The sequence below is a fragment of the Anabrus simplex genome, chromosome 7 (assembly GCF_040414725.1).
Source record: "Anabrus simplex isolate iqAnaSimp1 chromosome 7, ASM4041472v1, whole genome shotgun sequence".
Taxonomy (NCBI): Eukaryota; Metazoa; Arthropoda; class Insecta; order Orthoptera; family Tettigoniidae; genus Anabrus; species Anabrus simplex.
Genome location: NC_090271.1, coordinates 232,813,364 through 232,836,995, shown reverse-complemented (window position 1 = coordinate 232,836,995; position 23,632 = coordinate 232,813,364). Strand labels below are relative to the sequence as shown.

At 38.8% G+C, this 23,632-nt stretch overlaps 1 protein-coding gene across 1 annotated transcript in view; it reads left to right on the top strand.

Annotated features, from left to right (window-relative positions):
- The window catches only part of GCS2alpha (glucosidase 2 subunit alpha), a 152,664-nt gene that overhangs the window by 58,502 nt on the left and 70,530 nt on the right, over positions 1-23,632 (top strand). The window contains exons 8-9 of the mRNA XM_067151611.2: positions 17,458-17,597; positions 17,683-17,870. Of these exons, the coding sequence (XP_067007712.2) occupies positions 17,458-17,597; positions 17,683-17,870 (328 nt within the window). The remainder of the gene's footprint in view (positions 1-17,457; positions 17,598-17,682; positions 17,871-23,632) is intronic.

Here is a 23,632-nt window from a genome sequence, read left to right as displayed (position 1 = left end):
GTGATGAATATGCCACCACCCATTGCAAGGTTTGATAAAATAAACAAACATATTTTGAAAGATGTCAGTGGTGTGGCCAAGGAAAGCATGGCAGTGGCTGTGAAACAAATTGTAAAAGACAGAGAAATTGAACTACAGGTGTTGGAAGAGAACACTGAGGTTCCAACAGATCTCTGTGTTTCAGTTGATGGTTCATGGATGAAGCGTGGGCACACTTCTCTCTATGGAGTGTCATCCATAATCGGCATTGACTCAGGGAAAGTTATAGATGTTGAGACAATGTCTAAATATTGCCATGAGTGTTCTGTTAGGAAGAAACTAGAAAATACTGAATTAGAGAATGAATGGCAAGAAAAACACTCTCCTGTTTGTTACAAAAATTACAGTGGATCAAGTGGTGGTATGGAGCCAGCTTCTGTAGTGAAAATGTTCTGTCGCTCACAAAATATGTATGGTGTTAGATATACTTACTACCTAGGTGATGGTGGTTCTAAATCTTTTAAATCTGTAGTTGACAGTAAACCATATGACTGTGAGGTGACCAAGTTAGAATGTGTGGGCCATGTCCAGAAACGAGTTGGATCCAGGCTGCGTCGTTTCCTGAAGGAAAGTAAAGGCCAAAAATAGAAGATGGGAAACGACTTGGTGGGAGAGGGAGACTTACCCAGAAGGAAATAGACTCTTTTCAGGTTTATTATGGAAAGGCAATTAGAGAAAACAACAGCAGTGTTGATGCTATGAAAATTACTGTTTGGGCTACCTTTTTCCACAAAATATCCACTGACAAAAACCCAGTGCACAATCTGTGTCCCAAGGAAGGGTGGTGCAAGTACAACAGAGATATCCATACCTATAGGCACAATAATTCACTTCCAGAGGCTGTGATGCTAGCCATCAAGCCCATATTTAGGTCTCTTGCTGATCCAGAACTCCTGAAACGTTGCTTGCATGGCAAAACTCAGAACAATAATGAGAGTTTTAATAATCTGGTTTGGTTGAGATGCCCTAAAACAACATTTTGTGGTTTGAAGGTGTTGAATATAGCAGTGTATGATGCTGTTCTGTATTTTAATGAAGGGAACAGGGGTAGAATTGAAGTCCTAAAGAGGGCTGGAATGGATCCTGGTGTTTTCACTACACACTCCCTCCAAGAAATTGACCAGCGAAGGATTGACAAGGCTGAGGTATCACAAACTCATCTGGAAAAACAGAGCAAAATGGAGAAAAGGTCCAGAAGGAGAGCACGAGAAGATGAAGATGGTAGCTTTTGAGAGGCAAAGTACCTCAGATGTGAGTAACAGTACATTACCAACTTTCAAGTGTTGTTTTCTCGACTTCAATATTTTCATCGCAAAGGTACAATTTTCTCTGAAACCCCAAGAACTAAAGTACTGAAATTTTTAGACACTGTTTATTGAGTGACAGTACATATATTTATGAAGAATTATGCTTCTATCTAATAATTTGTTCAATCTGCAAGCATTTACATTGATTTTTTTTTTACTATCGTTTACAATATCCTAACTTCAAATTACCATAAAAAATACATTTCTGATTGTATTTCCATAATTCATCATAAAGTTAGAGATAATGTCATGTACATAAAAGTGTAAAAAAATCAACCCAGAGTATTTTGCAGTTTTGTTTTAAAGTGTACCTAAACAAGGGGAAGTAACAAACTTTTTAAACTGACTGTACTGGTGCCATTTTTATAACATTGATAGTTATTGTTTGTTGTATAATAGCCCAATCATTTATAATTAACTATGAAAAGTTTCGTCTTTTTATGTCTTATTCGTGGACTCAGTGAACTTTTAAATCCAGCAATGCATTCTCAGTTACATCCCCCCTTAATAAACTGTATCTCACGAAAGGACGGCTGTAGCATATTTATGGATCTTGGCGTTAACGCCCCGTCACTGCGATAATTAAAGCAAGTACTGTATCGGTGCTGGAAAAGCGATCGGCGGTGAACTTGCATAAGGGACGATCTTAGCGTCGCATTCGGGTGGTATTGTTTAGAGAATCTCGGAAAATCATAAAGCAGAGAGTGGCCACAACAATTGCAAGGAGACACGGCGGATTTCGACACCTCTGCTTGAAGACGGAACGAGTTTCGTCAAATGTTCGCACTTATAAAACGTCCATATTATGTCCAGGGTTAGATGTTTATATTTTTACATTTTTTCGATCGTACTGCCGAAGAAGTTTTCGGCACTTTGCTCAGGGCACTGCAGAGTAACTGGACTTTCAGGCAGGAATCGAAACTGCTCCTTCTTAATACAAATTCAGTATTTTTGATATTATCGTACATGATCATGTTAGCGAGACCAAAATAGATGTTGCACCTTACATTAAGAAGAAGAAAGCCATGGGAGGTCTTGGGATTGCCTATTACTGTTTAGGTCCTAATGAAAGACTGGGAATTTTACGTTTTCGTGTTAAAATACCAAAAACCGCAGTCGTTTTATTTGCGCACGTTACATTTTAAATGGTTGGTATCATTTCAAACTCGTACTGACATGTGCAGCGTGCGCGCTTTCCAGATGACTTCAAGGTCACGAATAATCGTAATTTCTGAAGTTTTGATATTTCTTTTATCTTTCCTATTTGATTGGATTTGTGACGTGCAGAATTTAATATAATGCATTCGAGAACTTTTAAGAATCGATACTTCATTCGAAACCATGTTTTCGAGTTCAACATAACCTTTAAAAGTCGATGTAGGCCTAATTTGCGCGGTACGAGATTTCCAGAAACTGACTACGAACAGTATACCGGAGACCAAATTACGATGAAAGATTAAGAGATGAAAAGATTTCGTCATCATTTTGGGTGCTTTTGTATCTAATGTGCTTTAATTTATTAGATGAGAGAATTAAAAACTACTTGTGGTCGATTGTCGTTTGGCTTGGCGTTATTAGATTTTTCGAAAAGTTTGGCTAGCCTAATCAAAGTTGCTGAACTGAAAGGATTTTTCACGGGAAACTGACGAAGATTCCCCTGTAAAATTGAATGTAAAGTATCGAGATTTTTAACTCGCGTACCGGTAATTAATGCGGTTTCGCGGTCTAACATGCCCGCCTCTCATCCAGAGGGCCCGGGTTCGATTGCGACCAGGTCAGGCAATTTTACCTGGATATAAGTCTGGTTCCAGCTCCACTCAGCCTACGCGATTACCTTTAATTGTGGAGCTATCTAATGGTGAGATGGCGACCCCGATCTACAGAGCCGGGAATATCGGCCGAGAGGATTCGTCGCACCGACCAAGCGCACCTCGTAATCTGCAGGCCTTCGGGCTGAGCAGCGGTCGCTTGGCAGGCAAAGTCCCACTGGGGCTGTAGTTTGGTTTAGTTTAGGAGTTTTTGTAAGATTATAATTATACATATTTCATTTTTGTGATGTTTAGCCAAATTGTTGATGGTTTTCATTCATTCCCGAATTTTCCGTTTTCCCGTGTTGTACGTTTTATTTTCATGGTCCCTCGAAAAACGGAGAATCGAGGTTTCACTGTAATTTCTTTTACAGTGCATCACCCATGACGATATGATGCTTTTATCCTTTACTTCGACGACCAATCCCTGCTTGAATGGGATAAAGGTTGTATATCATTTCACTGTTTGCCCATACATACCAGCTCCAATGAGGTGTTATTACTGCCAGAAATTTGGCTTTACCTCATTGCATTGTCAAGGTTCAACCACCTGTAAGTTGTATGGAAAATGCAAGTGTGCTGGTGTCGAGTGCATACTATCACCACCTCTGTGCGTCAACTGCCCAGGTATGCATGCTCCAGGTCCAAGGAATGTCCCATATTTAGGGAGGAGATGATGATGTTGAGATTAAAACTCAAGATAATCTTTCTTATCCAGATGCCTGGAGAAAGTTCAAATCCATGGCTGCTCTGGAATTCTTTGTCTCCTTCGCTGGAAAGGTTGCACAAATGCAGGTCTCTCCACAGAATTGTTTTTACCTAACACCAATACACAGCAGGCATCGATAAGTCTCAGTAATCACCAACAAGATGAGTAATAAGTCTTCCAGCCCCCTTCCAATGCTCAGATAATAAAGGAGGAGAAGGGGAAGCCTAAGAGCTTCCCCTCATACTCCAACCCAACCAGGGGGTTACTGCATGCCTGAAGATAACAGGCAAACCATCTGCTGGCTCTCTTCCAAAGAGTCCAAAAATGGTGGTCATGAGTGAGAGGTCTCAATGTCTTCTTGCTCAGTCTCTTTCTGGGGAACGTAGTTCTAGAGAAATGAATTTCATTTTATGGGTCCGTATTGAACTTTGATTAAACCAAATAAAACTCACTTATTTGGTTTGAACCTGGTTCTACCAAGAAGGCCCGCCATTCGTGATCGGTGGACTCACTATCTACGTGGTGCTCAGCCTCCACATCTCCCTTTGCTGAGGAGATAATGGAGGCAGAGGCAATGGTAGATATAGACGGAGACTGACGACAATGGCAGAGAATGGAACATAGCTAGAGAGGACGACGACTCATCCACATAATGGAATAACTTATGTCCAAAATGTTTTTCCTGTTTTTGTTAAATCCAGTTTTGAACCTATCTCGTTTTCCACAGTTCCAGGGTGCATATGCAGCGTAGAACTACACTTTTACTCCTTAATGAATCCGTGCTTGGTTTGGCTGTAATAAGATTTTTCGTCCTCCCGTTATTATATTTTGTTTATTAGACATACTATGTTCTGCAACAATATTTCTAAAATATAAGAAAGAAAAACAATGTATAACGAATGGGCATGTGGATCTAATGCTTTGTCCACATGCATTGGGTGTCCCGAGGTCTTTAGATTTTCCATGGTATGGAATCCTCCAAGATGCGAAAATAATCCTCATCGTTAGAGATCTTCCCAGCCCTGCAAACTTGATTCTACAACTGGTCTGCATTCCTGGGTCCTCTTTATATATATATATACACACACATAAGTGGAACTCGTAAGTAATAAGGGATCACTTATAGTAAGTATTCTTCTTTTTTGATGACCTCATGGGATCACTTTTGTCAGTCCCATCGTTCAGGTCTCTTTGAATGTCTCCGATCATCGTATTCATTTATATGAGTTTACATTTCATAGCTAGCACTTTAAGAGCACACTCATTGATACAGTAAGTATTCACTGGAGATGTGGCAATGCTGTATATTATGCCCATGCTTCCTGGATCTTGTAGTTCTGGCTACCAAATATGTAGGATGATCTATTGTGTTTAGTTTTTCGAAGAACATCACGCAACATTTTTGAGGTTAAAAGACCATCTATATTGTATTTGGTTATCAGAATAAATAACAAAACAGCGAACTGAGACGGCAAAAACTTGTGTCAAAGTACATGCACATAATATAAAACAAGTAGACCGACACGGTTTCTCATCAGAATACAAATGATGTGGGAAAAACATGTTGTAGATAATGCAAACTATGAAAATGCCCAGAGTCTGATTTTCTTCTTAATATGTTTATAGTTATCCAGGTACTCTAACCTATATAAATATTCATCCAAATATCTAGCCTTACAACGTTTTTAATGATTTGACAAATATATCCGTAGCCCTTACTTTGTAATAGTCCTAATTACTTCTCCAATAAAATGTAAATAGTATGTTTTGATGTGCAATGCTATAATTTCAGAAACTTCTGATATAATCCGGCAAATGATTGGCTGACTAACCTGGTATAATTAGCACAAATCAGCCTTAAAATAAATGGTGGTAGTGCAACACGTTCATTTTTCTTATAACTCAGTATTGTTCTTTACTATTCCATAGGTCTACAGTCTTGATAACTTATCAACTTGTAAAAAGTTTCCAATTAATTAAGCAAAATAATGATGGTGATAGTAATAATAATAATAACCTGAAATTAAGAGGTGGCATAAAATCTCAAAAACAATATCATTAATGGTGAGGTAGTGCATTCTCTAGAGGATATGTTCACTCTCGCAATGTATGTTCAGTCATCAGCCCAAAGGCTGGTTGAATCCTCAACAGCTCCGCCATCAGCTGTCATCGAGGGCTTAGGCATTGCTGAAGAGGTGTACCAAGGAAATGAGGAGTGAGGTAGTTTCCCGTTGCTTTCCTTAATCTCTCAATTAAAGGAACAAGAATATTCATAACTGTCACATCGCTAAAACGAAACAGTCTGTAATTTGTTGATCACATTACATTTTGACAGGATTTTCCATCTCTACTGTGTTCACGGAAAGCATTCTGTGAATGAAATGCAACATATTCAGCAAAATCATTATGTTCCATCTTGCTCCAACATAAGCAGTCCGGCTCCATGGCTAAATGGTTAGCGTGGTAGCCTTTGGCCACAAGGGGTCCCGGGTTCGATTCCTGGCAGGGTCGGGAATTTTAACCATAATTGGTTAATTTCGTTGGCACGGGGGCTGGGTGTATGTGTTGTCTCCATCATTCCATCCTCATCACGGCGCGCAGGTCGCCTATGGGAGTCAAATCAAGAAGACCTGCATCTGGCGAGTCGAACTTGTCCTCAGACACTCCCAGCACTAAAAGCCATTTCCATTTCATAAGCAGTGTTCTCCCTAGAACCTTTTTACTGGGTGGACTGCCCTGCTGTTTCTACAGACCACCCGGCTAACATAACGTAGAGATTTGCTACTTCCATAATATTACTATATATATTTGAGTCGTTGGGTGTTTTAAATTTAAATACTGTAAAACTGTTTATTTCTATGACAAATCTTCATTATTGTCAGAATAATTGCATCAATTACATCGAAGTTTAAATTTTTAGGTTGACTACCACATAGTGTCGTGCACGAGCGGTGCCTAGATTAGTGTGGAATTGCATGTGATTCCGCATGACGTCACAAACCCATATGGCACTCACAGCAACGAAATGGTAAGCCCCCGTGTTACATGATTATGAACGAACAGTAGAAAACTAGAAGTTCAGAATACTCTGTTATATCTTGTTTGTGATAACACTAAAATAGTTCAGTTTTGCAGTTAATGTTTATCTGTCTGATATTATTTATGACCTGAGGGGAATAAGCCTAAATTTTATCACATCCATTTTTACACCCTATTTTCCGCCCAGCTACTCATTCCTGACACCCAGCTGACGAAAATTTCTGGGGAGAACACTGATAAGTGAGTCACTTAAGTGTGTGTGGAAGGTTCACTTACTGTAAGTAGGTAATACGAAATGAAACCTGGCTTATAAGGAGCACTCACAAATAAGTGGAACCCTTAAGTAATAAGGGATCACTTTTATCAGAGTTTACATTTCATAGACAACACTTAAAGAGCATACACATTGATGCAGTAAGTATTCACTGGAGATGTAGCAAGCTGTATATTATGCCCATGATTCCTGGATCATATAGTTCTGGCTACCGAATAGTGGGATGTTCTATAGTATTTTGTTTATCGAAGGACATCGTGCGACATTTGTTGCCATTTTTGAGGTTAGAAGATTGTCTATATTGTATTTGGTTATCAGAATGCCTAAAGGATAATAACACAGCGAGCTGAAATGGCACCTGCAAGAACTTGTGTCCAAGTACATGCACATGATATAGAACAAACAAACAAACAGACTGACACAGTTTCTTAGCAGAATATGAAGGACTTGGGAAAAACTTGTTGTGGACAATGCAAACTATGAAAATGTCCAGTGTCTAATTTTCTTGTTAGTATAATATGTTTATAGTTATCCAGTTACTCGAATCTCTACAAATATTCCTCCAAATGTAAAATATCTAGCCTTACAACGCTTTCAATTATTTGACAAATATATACACTATATTATATATTACATCGTAGTAGTCCTAATTACTTCCCCAGTAAAATGGAAGTAATATGTTTTTATGTGCGATACCATGATTTCAGAAACTTATGATATAATCAAACGGTTGGTTGCCTAACCTGATAGAATTTGTACAAACCAATCTTAAAGTAAATGGTGGTACTGCAACACATTCATTTTTCTGATAAGTCAGTACTGTATTGTTTTCTACTATTCTATAGGCCTACAGTCTTTATAACTCAGCAACTTGTAGCACGTTTCCAATTAATTAAGCTAAATAATAATAATGATGATCTGAAATTAAGAGCTGGCATAAAATCTCAAAACAAGATCATTATTAATGGTGAGACAGTGAGTCCTATAGAGGTTATATTCACTCTCTCAACCAAAGGAACAAGAATATTCATAACTCTCACTTTACTAAAACGAAACCTTCTTTAAACTGTTGGTCACAGTTCATTTCTACAGGATTTTTCATCTCTTCTGTGTACACGGAAAGCATTCTGTGAATTAAATGCAACATACTCAGCAAAATCGTTATCCTCCATCTTACTGCAACATAAGTGAGTTGAATTCTTGCCAGTGACTTACTGTACCTCAGAAACGCATAATTTCTTTTATAAGTCTGACTGTGTTGGAAAATATTTCTTCTTCTCACTTCGATCTCTTAGAAACTTAATTCTTAGATAAATTACACTCCTACTGATATTATGTCTTGCTTGCATTTCACGACACTAAAATAATTGTGAAGGTACATTTACTCATTAATACTCTCTTCGGTAACTTGCATTCTTCACTTGACAGTTCTGAAATCTCTGTACTATTCCCTTCTGTTCCCAAAGGAGAAAACAGTCACAGTTGCATCGATTACCACAACATTCCAATGTACTTCCCACTTTTTTGTGTGATGAAAGATACATGCAACTCGCTAATGTCTTGTGCAATTCTTTAATCTTATTGCCTCTCCATTCCACATATGATCCTTTAACACAATATTTCACACCTACAGTTCATAACGTATCTCTGTTTTTATACTATCAACAGCTTTTTTTTAATTTAAAAAATTGTCACTGAGAACTAACTCATCTGTATGTATAAATATACATCATCCTTGAATACAAATATATAAGAATATAAAAAATGAATACATTAACCTATAATCAATTTACATATGCACATAAAAACTGGTGTTTGATAGATGAATATCATTACGGACGGTTTCTCCAACTCTGTGTTAAATTTCACTTAACAAATGTTGACAACTGTTATTTATTTAGCACTTCGGTTAAAAGTGCCCTGTTACACGAACACATTTCCAACATTTGTTATGAAACAATTGTTAAAAACAAATTAACACATTTCCGTGAGATTTCTGAACGCGTTTGGCAGTGAGCATCTTTTGTTTCTGAACATAAAGCGTTCCTAGCAGTATGTCGGAATAGTACCTTGTCGCACATGGTTGACATGTATTCAGAGGCAATAAAAGCATTATTATGATGAATGTGAGACAAATGTTACAAATTTTAATTTGAAAGTATGTGAGCGTGTTTAAAAAATGAAAGAATGGACTGCTGTATCACAGCATTCAATATTATTCTTACATGAGTGTAATCTAAGGCTCCTACATCATCAGGTAAATATGAAAACTGATATGTTTTGAATGATTTTCGGGCATTCTTTTACTATGGGGAAAATGATGTAATGCCTTATTAATGCTGCAATGGCAGCAGGAATTCTTAGCAGAATTCTACACACTATTGTCTTGCACTTCTGAACATAGCTGCCTACAATTACATGAAAAGTGTCTCAAGCATAATACCTAACAAGGCGAGGCCAGACCCTGTGGTCAACAGATTTCAATGAGCTTTAATGTACCTGTGGGGGGGACACTCAACAGTAACTCGGGTTTAGGTCAATATGCTTTCGTTTTCGAAAAAAATGAGGTCAAATGTCAGGACACAGGATCCGCTTCGGACAAAGTGGTGGTGATAGAACACTAAAAGGCGAACAAAGTTTACTTCAGCATATCAGGTCCGCAACCTAATAATTGATGAATCCCCGTTTCCAATGCAGTGCATATATACTTGGAATTACATCACAGTCAAATCGAGTGTTGACCTAGTGGTCACTGTAATTGTCTCTGAACCTCGTAGACATTAATTCAAGTCTCATCACCAGTAGCGACTCCCCCCCCCCCCTGCCCTCTTTCTTTTGGAGAAAATATTCCAGTTTTATTCGCATTTTAGCTGGCTGAAACTAGGCATTATAGGAACTATTTTAAAAAACAATTTGTACGAGCCCTGTTGTCTAATGAGCTAATTTTTCCTTTATTTTCTTTAATTATTAACAAAATTATTACCGGGCGAGTTGGCCGTGCGCGTAGAGGCGCGCGGCTGTGAGCTTGCATCCGGGAGATAGTAGGTTCGAATCCCACTATCGGCAGCCCTGAAGATGGTTTTCCGTGGTTTCCCATTTTCACACCAGGCATTTGCTGGGGCTGTAGCTTAATTAAGGCTACGGCCGCTTCCTTCCAACTCCTAGGCCTTTCCTATCCCATCGTCGCCATAAGACCTATCTGTGTCGGTGCGACGTAAAGCCCCTAGCAAAAAAAATAAAAAATTATTAGTGGAAATATGCACAAAGTGTCGTTCGTCCTGGCTAACTGATTTGTATAGCACCACAGCAAGTAGTGGAGACTTCACACGTGCTGTGAGGAAAGGTAGCAGGGGTGTGTGTATATATATATTTATTTTTGCAAGGGTCATTGACACTGAGGTATGATTCACCCGCTTGCCGCGCGCATTTGTCAGCCTGGTAGTCTCTTGAGTGTCTGTTAGTTTCTTAGTGTGTACTGTCAGACTTGTTGGCTGAATGGTCAGCGTACTGGCCTTCGGTTCAGAGGGTCCCGGATTTGATTGCCGGCTGGGTCGGGGATTTTAATCGCTTCTGATTAATTCTTCTGGCTTGGGGACTGGGTGCATGTGTCTGTCCCAACACTTTCCTCATCATATTCAGACAACATACCACACTTCCAACCACCACAGAAATGCACAATAGTGATTACATCCCTCCATATAGGCCCCCTGTGGGTGGGGGGCGGTAGAATATCACCCACGGTATCCCCTGCCTGTCGTAAGGGGCGACTAAAAGGGGCCTCAGGGGCTCTGAACTTTGGAGCGTGGGTTGGCGACCACGGGGCCCTCAGCCGCTTCCACTTACTTGTGCCAGGCTCCTCGCTTTCATCTATCCTATGCGATCTTCCTTGGTCAGCTCTTGTTCTTTTCTGACCCGGACGCTATTAGGTTTGCGAGGCCTAGGGAGTCTTTCACTTTCACGCCCTTCGTGGCCCTTGTCTTCCTTTGGCCGATATCTTCATTTTTCGAAGTGTCGGATCTCTTCCGTTTTTCCCTCTGATTAGTGTTATATAGAGGATGGTAGTCTAGTTGTACTTCCTCTTAAAACAATCACCACCACCACCCTCCATATAGGGTTGACGTCAAGAGGGCATCCGGCTGTAAAACAGGGTCAGATCCATATGTGCGATGCAGTTCGCACCTGCGATCCCACAGGTGTGGGAAAAAAAATGGTAGCAAAAGAAGTAGTTTCTTAGTGTGTAATCAAATACTAAATAATTTTAATTGTATAATCATACTGTACTTCTATTTAACTGTAATGAATGCGTAATATTGTTCCTTTGGTGAAAGTTTTATTGTGTAGTATTGAATCAAAATCTTTAAAAAAACTATTATTACCGCACTTACGTTGGTAAAGTGTCAACCTTTACCTCTCTGTCTAAATTCGCTCAGAGAGCATTAAAAAACTTACCATTTTGCAGCTTGTTTCTTCGGTTTTGATGTATATCACCCCCACCCCCGTCCGCTGTATCCCACAAACCCACGTTCTGTTTGTTGTCCGTATATTTTTTTGCCCCCCGCACTTTTAATTCCCAATCACCGCTACTGCTCGTTGCAGCTATAATTCTTGTGCAAAATAAATTAATGTTTGAGGAAACACGAAGATAAAAATGGGAACAAAAATATCACGCAAGTTGCAGTACACTTAGTTTTCTGCCTGTAATTAATATTGGCCTAAACGTTCTCACAGTTACTGCTGGAACACGTGCGCCTCTCTCTCTCTCTCTCTCTCTCTCTCATAGAAATTAAGTTCAGTTTGCCTAATATTCTTATTCGCATTTTCACCTTCATGTTCCCTCAAATAATAATTTAATGTGTGTGAAAAGATATAGCTACATTGTCCCGGTTCGTAGACAAGTAGGGTGACCCCTCGGCCACTGCTCCGCTTGACTGTGTTGCAACTCTTCAAGTATATACGCGTTGCATTGGATTCTGTGGATTCATCGATTTTTCAGAAATTATTAAGGTTGCGGACCTGACATGTTTAAGTAAAATGTGTTTGCCTTTTAGCATTCTATCACCTCCACTTGGTCCGAAGCGGATCCTGCCTCATGACATTTGCCCTCAATTTTTCGAAAACTAAAGCGTATTGACCAAAACCCTTATAGGCTGTATGAGTTACTGATGAGTGCTCCACAAGGAGGTACATTAATTAGCTCGTTGAAATCGATTAGACGCAGGGTCTGACCTCTCCTTATAAAAACTATAAGCTACTGCTGCACTGGAGACGCTGGTAAGTTTGTCTGTTGGAAACTCTAACCTACTTTCAATTTCTTCTAGTACCTTGTTCATTATGGCTTTGGTAATTAGATATTTTTGTAGAAATTTTTCTTCTGACTTATGTCTTCTACATGCTTCCATTTTGAAATTTTAGCAGCTGTTAAAGAGGTTTTACACAGGGCTGCCGCTGTGTTAATTTAACACAAGTATTTACAATTTGTCAGAGGTAACAATTCTTGATGAGAGAGCCATTTTGTTAAATTATGTGTTAAGTCTCGTTAACAGCCGTGTTAACAAATAACATTCGTTAAAGAAACTGGGCCTACATGTCACATTACCATGAACCATGACTTACATTTTTATTTATATATTTTATTAAGGTTCGGGTTTTGGTTTGTACCATTACAGACTTGACATTACCACATGAAGCATTATTTGACAATTATTTTTTGTTATAGAACAAATTAATAATGATCAGTATACCTCCCTTCAGTTAGATATGTCAGTATATTGTTCTAAAAATAAGTTCTTTAGCATGCCTATAAATCTATTGATTTGACTCTCACATTCCAGTACTCTTAAATATATGCCAGCTATACCAGTATTAGTCCTTTTGTACAGAAAACAAGCACCGATGATGTTTTGCTTTTCTATCAGCCCAATATGTCTTCATTGTGAGAGATGCTGCCTTCCTTTCTTCAGTTGAAAATGCATTTTTTATTTTAATTTTGACTCTGTTCTTTTTATTTTTATTTTTATTTTAGAGTTTGTCATACATAGCACTGACATTCAAGACAATATCAATACGGATCAAGAATGATATTTATCACTTGTGACAAATAGGTCTTATGACAACTATGGAATAGGAAAGGGCTAGGAGTGGGAAGGAAGCGGCCATGGCCTTAATGAAGGTACAGACCCAGCATTTCCCTGGTGTGAAAATGGGAAACCACTGAAGCCCATCTTCAGGGCTACCAACTGTGGGGTTCGAACCCACTATCTCCTGAATGCAAGCTGATAGCTAGATGACCCATGACTCCACTTACTCGGTTGTTTTGTTCTTAAAATCATCTATTGTTGTTTGGAGTTGTTTAATATCTGTAATTTCCATAATCCTTTTAATCTTGGTCTTGCTCTTCCACAAATTTTCAATTATTTTTATGCTAATTAATAATAATTATAATAAGAAACATAGATCTTCATTGTAGACTGTTATGCTTTTCAGTGCTCAATCTTCAAGCCTCTGTGAATTTACTGAACACCTCCACAACCCTCTGTTTGAAACTAGCAGTGACCTTGTTTAGTTCCATACCTCTTATCTTTAAATCATTAGAAACAGAATCTAACCAGTTACCTTGTTACTCTACTTCTCTTGCACTGTATGACCAAGTCTATTATTCTCTTAGGTAACCTATCCTGCTCTAGTTGCCTCATATGACCCAAGCACATAGAGTTTATTTCTAACTTAATATCTATCTCCTCATTTTGTGTACCCTCTGGCATTGTTCCCACATTTGTACCTGCAATTATTCTTGCTACTTTCATATCTGTGAATTCTAACTTGTGGGTAAGATATCCTGAGTTCACCCTCCATTCATTTCATACAGCAAAGTTGGTCTGAAAACAGACCGATGTAAAGATAATTTTATCCAGGAGCCGTTTTTCTTTCCTATACTGCTGATAGCAACTGCGATTAACATTGACTTTGCTGATCTTGATTCAATCTCATCTGCTATACTACCATCCTGGGAGAATACACATCCTAAATACTTCGCTTGATCTACCTGTTTGTTTTGTGTTCCCAGCCTGACATTCAGTTCTCTTTAGTTTCTTCCCTACTGACATCACTTTAGTTTTGGTAACTCTAATATGGATATCATACTCACGGCACCTTTTTCAAGTTCCAAGATATTAGATTACAGGCTTTCAGCACAGTCTGCCATTAAGACCAAGTCATTAACATAGGCCAAATTGCTTACCACATTTACACCTAACTGAACTCCTGTAAAACTGGATTTGGCGTAGGTGGCAATTCCATACTGCTGATGGTGGATAGCGTCGACTAGGGTATAGCCTATCAAAGTCCTGTTCATCTGTTGTGTGCATCTCCTGAATATTGACGATATCAATGTCGAGGTTATTCAGCTGTTTTCTAAGATATTCACACTTGGCGCGACTTAAGCATTCAATATTTAGTTGGAAAATACGGGCTGAAGGTTCAGTGTCTATTGTTGAGTGGTTCTGAAAAGAACCGTTATTTCCAAAAGTTTGATACATTATGTCGTTCAATTCAATCACCTTATGTCGCTGTTGGTCGCTTAGCACCACCCGGGGGACACGTGCACTAACTTGAGCCCAGATGCCATTGCAAATAGAATGGTTGAAGTCACCCGAGCCAAGAGAGATAAATGCCACACGAAAAGTGAAACGTAAGCTCACTGAGCTCAAACATGGAACAGAGAAGAATGAGGAACTGTCTAGACCATTCTCTATTCAAGAAGTTGAAGCTGCTATCAAAATGCTGAAGACCGGTAAGGCTGCTGGCCCTGATAATATCTTCAACAAATTCCTTTGAAATATGGGTCCATATAGCATAAAGTGGATCACTTCTCTTTTTACTTACAACCTTCAGACTAACAACCTGCCGAAGCAGTTCAAACGGTCAAAGGTGATCGCCCTTCTGAAATCTGGAAAGTCAGAGCAGAGACCTGAAAACTACTGCCCAATAGCACTTCTCAGTTGCACTTATAAACTCTTGGAACGAGTCCTCCTCCCTAGGATAGCACCACTCAATGACGCTGTAAGTCCCCCAGAGCAAGCTGGTTTCAGAAGAAATCGTAGCTGCACTGATCAAGTTTTGTCTCTTATCACTCACATTGAGGCAGGCTTCCAAAAGAAGTTAAAATCAACAACTGTCTTTATTGATCTGACAAGTGCATATGATACTGTCTGATGACATGGACTAATTATTAAAGTGCTGGAAGTAATTCCCTGCTTGGAAATTGCAAACCTAATTTCCAACATGCTCTGTGAGAGAGAGTTTGTAGTATTCTTAGGTGATTCTAAAAGTCACAAAAGAAAATTAAATAAGTCTGCCACAGGGATCAGTATTGGCCCCAGTTCTCTTCAACCTCTACATCCATGACTTACCACCAACCACAGCTACTAAGTTCATCTATGCAGATGACATTGCACTGGTAGCTCAGAGCAGAAATTTTGAGGATGGAGAAGGCATTCTTTCAGCAGACTTGGTCAAAATGGCAACATTCTTCAAGTCTTGGCGTTTGATTCGAAGTGCTTCTAAGACCGAGTTTTCATGTTTTCATCTCAGCGACCGACTCTCGAACTATGAGCCATCTGTCTTATTCCTTGGTCAAAAACTAAAGTATAACCTGTTCCCGAAATATCTAGGAGTCGCACTGGACAGAACTCTGAGCTACAAAGAACATCTCACCAAGCTCTCTCACAAAATCGCTACAAGGAATAACATCCTGCACAGTTCCTGGGGAGCCTCGGCTGACTACTTACGATTAACGGGTATCAGTCTTGTCTACTCTACAGTGGAATACTGTGCCCCGGTATGGCTGGAAAATGCACATGTGCATAAAGTGGATACTAAGCTGAATGATACCATGCGCTGCATAACTGGTACTGTAAAGTCAACACCGCGCCACTGGTTAACCGTACTTAGTCATATCCCACCACCCCACCTGAGGAGAAAGGAAGTTCTGCTGAGAGAAGCAAAGATCTGGTCATCTCCAGCATTACCAGTTCACCAGGAATTTTGTTACCCTTCGCCACGACAACTTCGATCTAGGAGACCAGCAAGTATACTCGCCGGCCGACTCTTGAGGGATAATTTTAATCTAAACAAGAGCTGGCGGGATGAGTGGTCAATTTCAACATCTGGAACAATTGCTCATGACCTAAACCCAACCCAGAAAATGAAGGGATTCGACCTCCCAAGAAAACTATGGTGTCGCCTCAACAGACTGAGAACTGGGCATGGACACTGCAATTTCTTATGTCATAAGTGGGGTTGGATGGATTCTCATTGTGTGAATGCGGTGAGGAGGAGCAGACATGGACCATGTCATCCTGCGCTGCCCTCTTCATGCCTACTCCGGAAAACCCAGCGACCTGTTTCATCTTTCAGAAAGTGCTGTAGAGTGGCTGAAACACTTGGACCTGGACTTATAAATTTGTAGTTATAATCACCATACGATTAAATAAATAACCTAACTGAATCCCTCCCTGCCATTTTCTACCTTTCAGTAAGTCATCCATGTATACTATGAACAACAAGAAAGGGAGATTACAGCCTTGTCTAAACCCCCGCAAGTACCTTGAACCAAGAACTCATTATACCAACAGTTCTCACTGTAGCCCAATTGTGAACATGGCTAACCTCTTTTCCCTTGGTATTCGGTCATATGCTTTCTCTGGATCTTTGAAACATAATTATTCTCCTCGTTGCATTTTTCAGTTACCTGGTTCATACCAAAAATCTGATCCTAGCAGCCTCTCTGTGGTCTGAAAACAGAATGGTTCTCATCCAACTTACTCTCAGCCATTGACCTCACTAAAAGACACAGTAATTAAACATATAAATAACCGAATTGCAGAGAACACCTTGCTTGATAAATTTATCAATGAAATATCTCAATAGTTATTGCACAGTACTTCCTGTTCGCTTGCTTAGAGCTAGGTGCAATTACTGCTTTCATCTGATCAGAAGGCACCTTACTTATATTCCGTGCTGATCTTATTACTCTGGTAAGCCTTCCATTTCCCCATATATTTACCCATCGCCTTCTCATATCCTTCAGTTCTATTTTTAACATTTGATTTGAAGTCCTTGTTATTGACTCTAACTAAGATGTCACTCACTAATAATAATAATAATAATAATAATAATACATTTCAAGGGAATCAAGGGAAGCTTAAACATTTGGTTAATCTATTCAATGTTGCATCTTATTTCTTTGCTTTTGCAAGCTTACACAATTTTCTTTTGTTTCAGTACTTTGCATTAGCTTACCATCAGTCACGATGGAACTACAATGACCAAGATGATGTTAGGAACGTGGATAACAAATTTGATGAGCATGACATTCCTATGGATGCGATGTGGCTGGACATTGAGCACACAGATGGCAAGAAGTAAGGTTTTTTTATGGATTTATTTCAAGATACTGAACAAGAGCAATGTTTGTGATAGTTCAAATATGATACTGTAACTTTTCAGGTACTTCACTTGGGACAAAGTCCGCTTTTCACAACCTTTGGAGATGATAAACAATTTGACTTCTAAAGGCAGGAAAATGGTGGCAATTGTTGACCCTCACATCAAGAGAGATGGTTCTTACTTCCTACACATTGATGCTGAAGCTAATGGTTATTATGTTAAAAACAAGGATGGTAAAGATTTTGAGGGTAAGTAAAAAAATGTTACTGATTTGTTTCATTACCTTTATTTCTTGAATTAAAATTGTGGGACTTAGTGGAATGAGGGGGGGGGGGGGGGGGGGGGCAGGGGGCTGTAACCCTCATTCTGGCCAAAAAATTAAGCAAGTACGGCCAAAGTCTCCCGACCTCCTTCTCCATGGCTGACCGATGACATTAAACAAATGATGTCTCACCGTGACGCGTTACACCGGCTCTACAGACGCACACACTCTTCCAGTGAGCTTGAACAGTATCGGACACTTCGGAATAGAATTAAAGTAATAATTCGAAATAAGAAATTTTCTTTTTACAATCACCTGGCTGGAAATTTAAATGTGTCAAACACTTGGAAACAACTTCGTTCCATTGGAATTGGGAAAGCTTTGCCCCAGCCATGTAATCCAGACATCTCTCTGGAGAGATTGAATGCTCATTTTTCTGAAATAAAAATTAAACCGGAAATACACATAATATCACAGACTATAAAATCACTTCTGAACCAGCCACCACCAAATAGGCCATTCTTTGAATTTCGCGAAGTCACAGAGATTGACGTGAAACGCGAGGTATTATCAATCACATCATCTGCTGTAGGACCTGATGAAATACCCATACTCATAATACAACATATCATTGACATTGTTCTTCCCGCCATTACTCATATATACGACACATGCCTCACAAGTGGCCTCTTCCCAAAAATGTGGAAAAATGCCATTATAAATCCTGTTCCCAAAACTTCCTCACCTGTACTTATAACAGATTATCGACCTGTTTGCATACTTTCATCTCTCTCCAAGCCTCTTGAACGCATAGTACACATGCAATTAACCGACTATTTAAATAAATACAAACTACTTGACCCTTTACAATCGGGTTTCAAAAAGGGACACAGTACGGCCACTGCCCTGCTGAAAGTTACAGACGACATGAGACGTGCTATGGACGAAAGGCAGGTGACGTTACTTACACTTCTTGATTTTAGCAGCGCTTTTGACACAGTAAATATAGACGTACTGGTTGCTAAATTGAAATCGCTTCACCTTGGACGGACAGCTCTGGAATTCTTTCTCTCATATCTTACGGAACGGAAACAATGCGTAATTCTTCAGAATAGGTCATCCGAATGGGTAATGAAATATTCAGAAGTACCACAAGGCTCTGTACTTGGACCACTTCTCTTTGTTATCTATATCAACGATATATCGACACGGCTAAGTCACTGTAAATACCACTTGTATGCTGACGATCTACAGATCTATTAACATTCCAAAATTTCAGACATCAATCAAGCAATAGGTTATATGAACTCTGACTTAAATAATATCTGTGCATACGCTCATGAAAACTGTATTTTAATTAATCCATCAAAATCTAAAGCTATTATTGTTGGGCAGACGAAGCAAATCAGTGCGGCAAAAAACAAAAACATTCCTCCACTAACTTTATCTGGTAAAATTATTCCGTACGAAAACTCGGTAAGAAATCTTGGTGTAATTATAAATGAGGATCTTAACTGGGGAGAGCACATTACAAATATCTGTAGAAAAGTGTACGCGTCCCTTCACCCACTAAAATATCATCAAAATATGCTGCCACTAAACATGAGAATTAGGCTTATAAATACTCTTATCCTCCCTATATTTTCCTACTGTGACGTAGTACTAATTGATGTCACGAGAGAACAACTAAACCGATTACAACGTGCTATGAACTCATGTATTAGATTTATATTTTCCTTACACTATGATGTTCATGTTACCCCTTATTATCGACAACTTTCCCTTCTAAAATTTGAACAATATAGAAACCTCCACGTGGCAGTATTAATCTTTCGAGTATTAAAAGAGAATATCCCATACTAATCTTCACAACTCAGTTACCTATCCTCTTTCCACCAGCATAACACACGCTCCGCCAGTACACTTGCTATCCCTCTCAGCAGGTCAGCAGCATTTAGCCGTTCCTTTGTTGCAAATGGAGCTAGAATATGGAATTCTCTCCCCTACAACATTAGAGCCATAAATTCCTTAAATTCCTTCAAGTTGTCTTGCCGTGAGCATCTCCTCAATGTGTGCCGCCAGGCTGAATGAATCTGGTAGAGTGAATGTGTGTATGAATGTACGTTTACTGTGCTTATGGTATTTTGTGTCATTCAACTTTTAATTTGTAACTATAGTTGTTTTAAGACATGACTAAGAATATTTATAGAGTTTGTTATTTTGTTTCATACTTTGTTTCTAGTTTGTAATGGTAGTTTTAAGATAAGATTATGAATATTGCTCTCAGATGTACATTGTTAATGAAGTGTGGTTAAGTGTAAGAGAGGACCATGAGTCCTAACTTCGCCACTACAAATAAAGGCAAATATAATAATAATAATAATAATAATAATAATAATAATAATAATAATTATTATTATTATTATTATTATTATTATTATTATTATTATTATTATTATTATTATTATTATTATTATTATTATTATTATTATTATGTGAGCTTAGTCAGTTTACTGTCAATCAAGGGGGAGGAGGAAAATTACGATGGATGCTAAATGCGGGTATCATAAAAAATTAGGGGAAAGCAAAATAATAAAATACGGTTACTGTATTTGAATATAATTTCTTTATGCTTCAAAATATTGCAATAATGATATAAATGCTGGAAATAATAAGCATTTTTATGGCATTTCTTTTCACTTTTCCGTACATCCCGTAATTGAAAACCGTTAAGATCTGTTTTCTTATTGCAATTTACTACTATAAGTGGATATTACGGCGATAACCTGCATTTTCAGCAAAATAGAAACTATTTCAAAGAATGTGTAACTCTTCATTAATTAGAATTGAAATAGAAAGTTTGTAGACTTCTTTTTTTTTTTTCATCTAATTGTTTAACATTCCACTAACACTTTGGAAGATTTTCGGCGACGGAAGGATGAGAAAGGGCTAGGTTTAGAAAGGTATCGGCTGTGTCGTCAATTAAGGTACAGTCCCAGCATTTGCCAGGTGTGAAAATGCGAAACCCTGGAAAACCCTCTTTAGGGCTGCCGTCGGTGGAAATCTAATCCGCTATCTCTCGAAGGCAAGCTCACAGCTGCATGACTCTCAACGCACGACCAACTCACTCTGTTGTTTTGTTCTTTATTGTACATAAGACTCTGTTAGAAGCATGGTGTACATTCTCAGTTCACCATCCATGAATTGTTTAATCGATTTGTGAAAAATAGATTACTTAATTATGGACATTTAAATTGTAATCATGAGCATGAAGTAGTCTGCCCACTGACGAACTGTAATCCATGCATTGTAGAGTGGACAGGGGGTGTTGTTCGTTATCTTGGGAAGAATGAACATAGGCACCAATTCGAAGGCATTTTTAATAGTGGTGTTTGTAATATTTTGTCAATTCTTAGAATAGAATAATTGCCACTTGTTCAGTTCAAAAGCAAACATTCATTCGGTGTTTATACTGGAAAGCAGTGGCGGAAGAAACTCTTGAAATTTGTGAAAAGTTATTATTTAATTCAAATATACGAAGAAAACTTACAGCATTTGATCTTTTTTTGGCAACAATATCGTCACTATTACTGATCTAGTTATTTAACAGAACACTGTAATATTGGTTAGGTTATGTACATTCATTTGTATAGACATAATATTTTAATTTCATTTGTCTCTCAAATAGACGTAATAATATATCAAAACAGATGACAGGTAATAATGGATATTGCTTCATGTAAGTAATTCTACATGATGCTAATTTTAATGTGTATCAATCTTGTTATAAATGTAAAAAAAATGATGCAATTTCATATCTCTGTCATTTTATTACTTCCTCCTTTTGGTAAAAATAGTTATTGTTTTTTGTTTCGTTGAATCTTTGCGTTTCAGGCGAAACAAAGCCTTCTCTACTTGCATAATGTTCTCTTCTTCACAATTGCTGATATTGTCAGAGTACATAAAGGATTTCACCTTGGCTAGGGAGGGTGGCATGCACTTCGGCGAAACTCTTGACGACTTCCGGATTATGATTGTCTTCCCCTTCATCACTCTTCTCCCCCACGCCATCATCACACAGCTCTTCAACTATTTCCGCTCCACATGTGGCAACATGAGACTTGATCGGCACATAGTCTTCAAAATCAATGGGGACAGTGTCACTTTCACTCTTTAATTGTTCCCAGTCTTCATTAAAGGCATCGTCATTACTATCTTCACTGTTAGCACAGAAACTTTCAGCGGAGTCTATTTCCGCTGTGCCTAGCTGACAGCTGAAACCACCTTTATGGAAACAGTTCACAACAGTTGGCTGGGATACCTGCCACCAAGCTCCCACTGTGAAATGGATCGCTTGTAGTAAATTGATTTTCATGCTAATTTATTTCCTGACATCCAACAAGCACACAGCAGTTTGCACTAGTCACTTACAGTATAGTTGCTTGAAGCAATTTATTACCTCAAAATCAAGAGACTGCAACATGCTGGTACAATTTGGGGGGGGGGGGGGAATGCACAACTTTCACATTGCGAAGAAATGACTTGTCCTTTGGATGAGTGGCATAATTAACCACAAAGAGCGTGACTTTTCTTCCTTGTGCACCCATAGAGGCATCAAATGACCTTTCCAAGCTTTTTTTGTTTGAATGATACATCATGGGTGGTTTTTTCGTGTTCTTAAAAACAGCGTGGTTTTAATGACTTAATGCACTATGACTGCACTCTCTTATCACTGTCATCACTGTTCACGCACAGCAGAATGGTTAGTTTTTCTTTTGAACTTTTCTCCCCATGGCAAGATTCACCCTTCAGCGCCAGTGTTCTGTCCAAAAGGACATTGTAAAAAAAATTCCAGTCTCGTCCGCGTTATGTACGTCACAAGGTTCGTATCTATCCATTAGCGAGGGCAGTTTCTCGATCCACAGTTCCTTAGCTTTCGTGTCAACAGAAGCACTTTCTCCGGAAACCTTCTTGAAGACTAATCCATGTCGCACTTTAAATTGAGCAATCCATCCATTCGATGCAGTAAAATTATCAATCTTGCTGCTATCTTCTTGTCCTTCTTATCCATCTCCCATAATATGGTTCCATCTGTAGAGATATTGGAAGCCCTTGCTTGCTGGTACCAAGTGAAAAGAAATATTCTCCAGCTGAGCGATTGTAGATTCTCTACCAGTTTTTCTGTTTTTACTTGAACTGCCACTTTTATCAATTTGCTCTCTTATCTCATTCTTCTTAGCAAATATGGAGTTTAAAGTTGAAGACTCTAACCCAAGACTTTTAGCGGTATCTACTCGTTTTTCAAAAGGATTCGATTCAACTTCTGTAATGTTTAGTCGTTCTTCCAGAGTTCTTAGTTTTTTCATGGGACGTGACATGTCAGGAACTGAAATGAGAAAAACAATGTAATTACGAACGATAGATAAAATTGTAATCGTCGCACACAACCAAGACACAGCACAGGTCCACTCGGACTGAAACGAAACAGCACAATGACGGCTTGGCACCAAGTGGCTTGTAGGTGTGGTTAGGCCTATACAGTGTGGTTGCACGTAAACAATCAGTCCAGCTTACATTAACCTTGCTGCTCCAGCCGCGAAACTTGCTCAAGCTTAGAAACTCCTAATCGCTTGTAGTAGGTACATTCTTGTATAATAGATTGATGCTCAAACCGACACCATCCTCAGGGCAACCACAAAACCCCCTGGGACGATGGGTTTATAACCTAACACACCAAAAGGGTGAGAA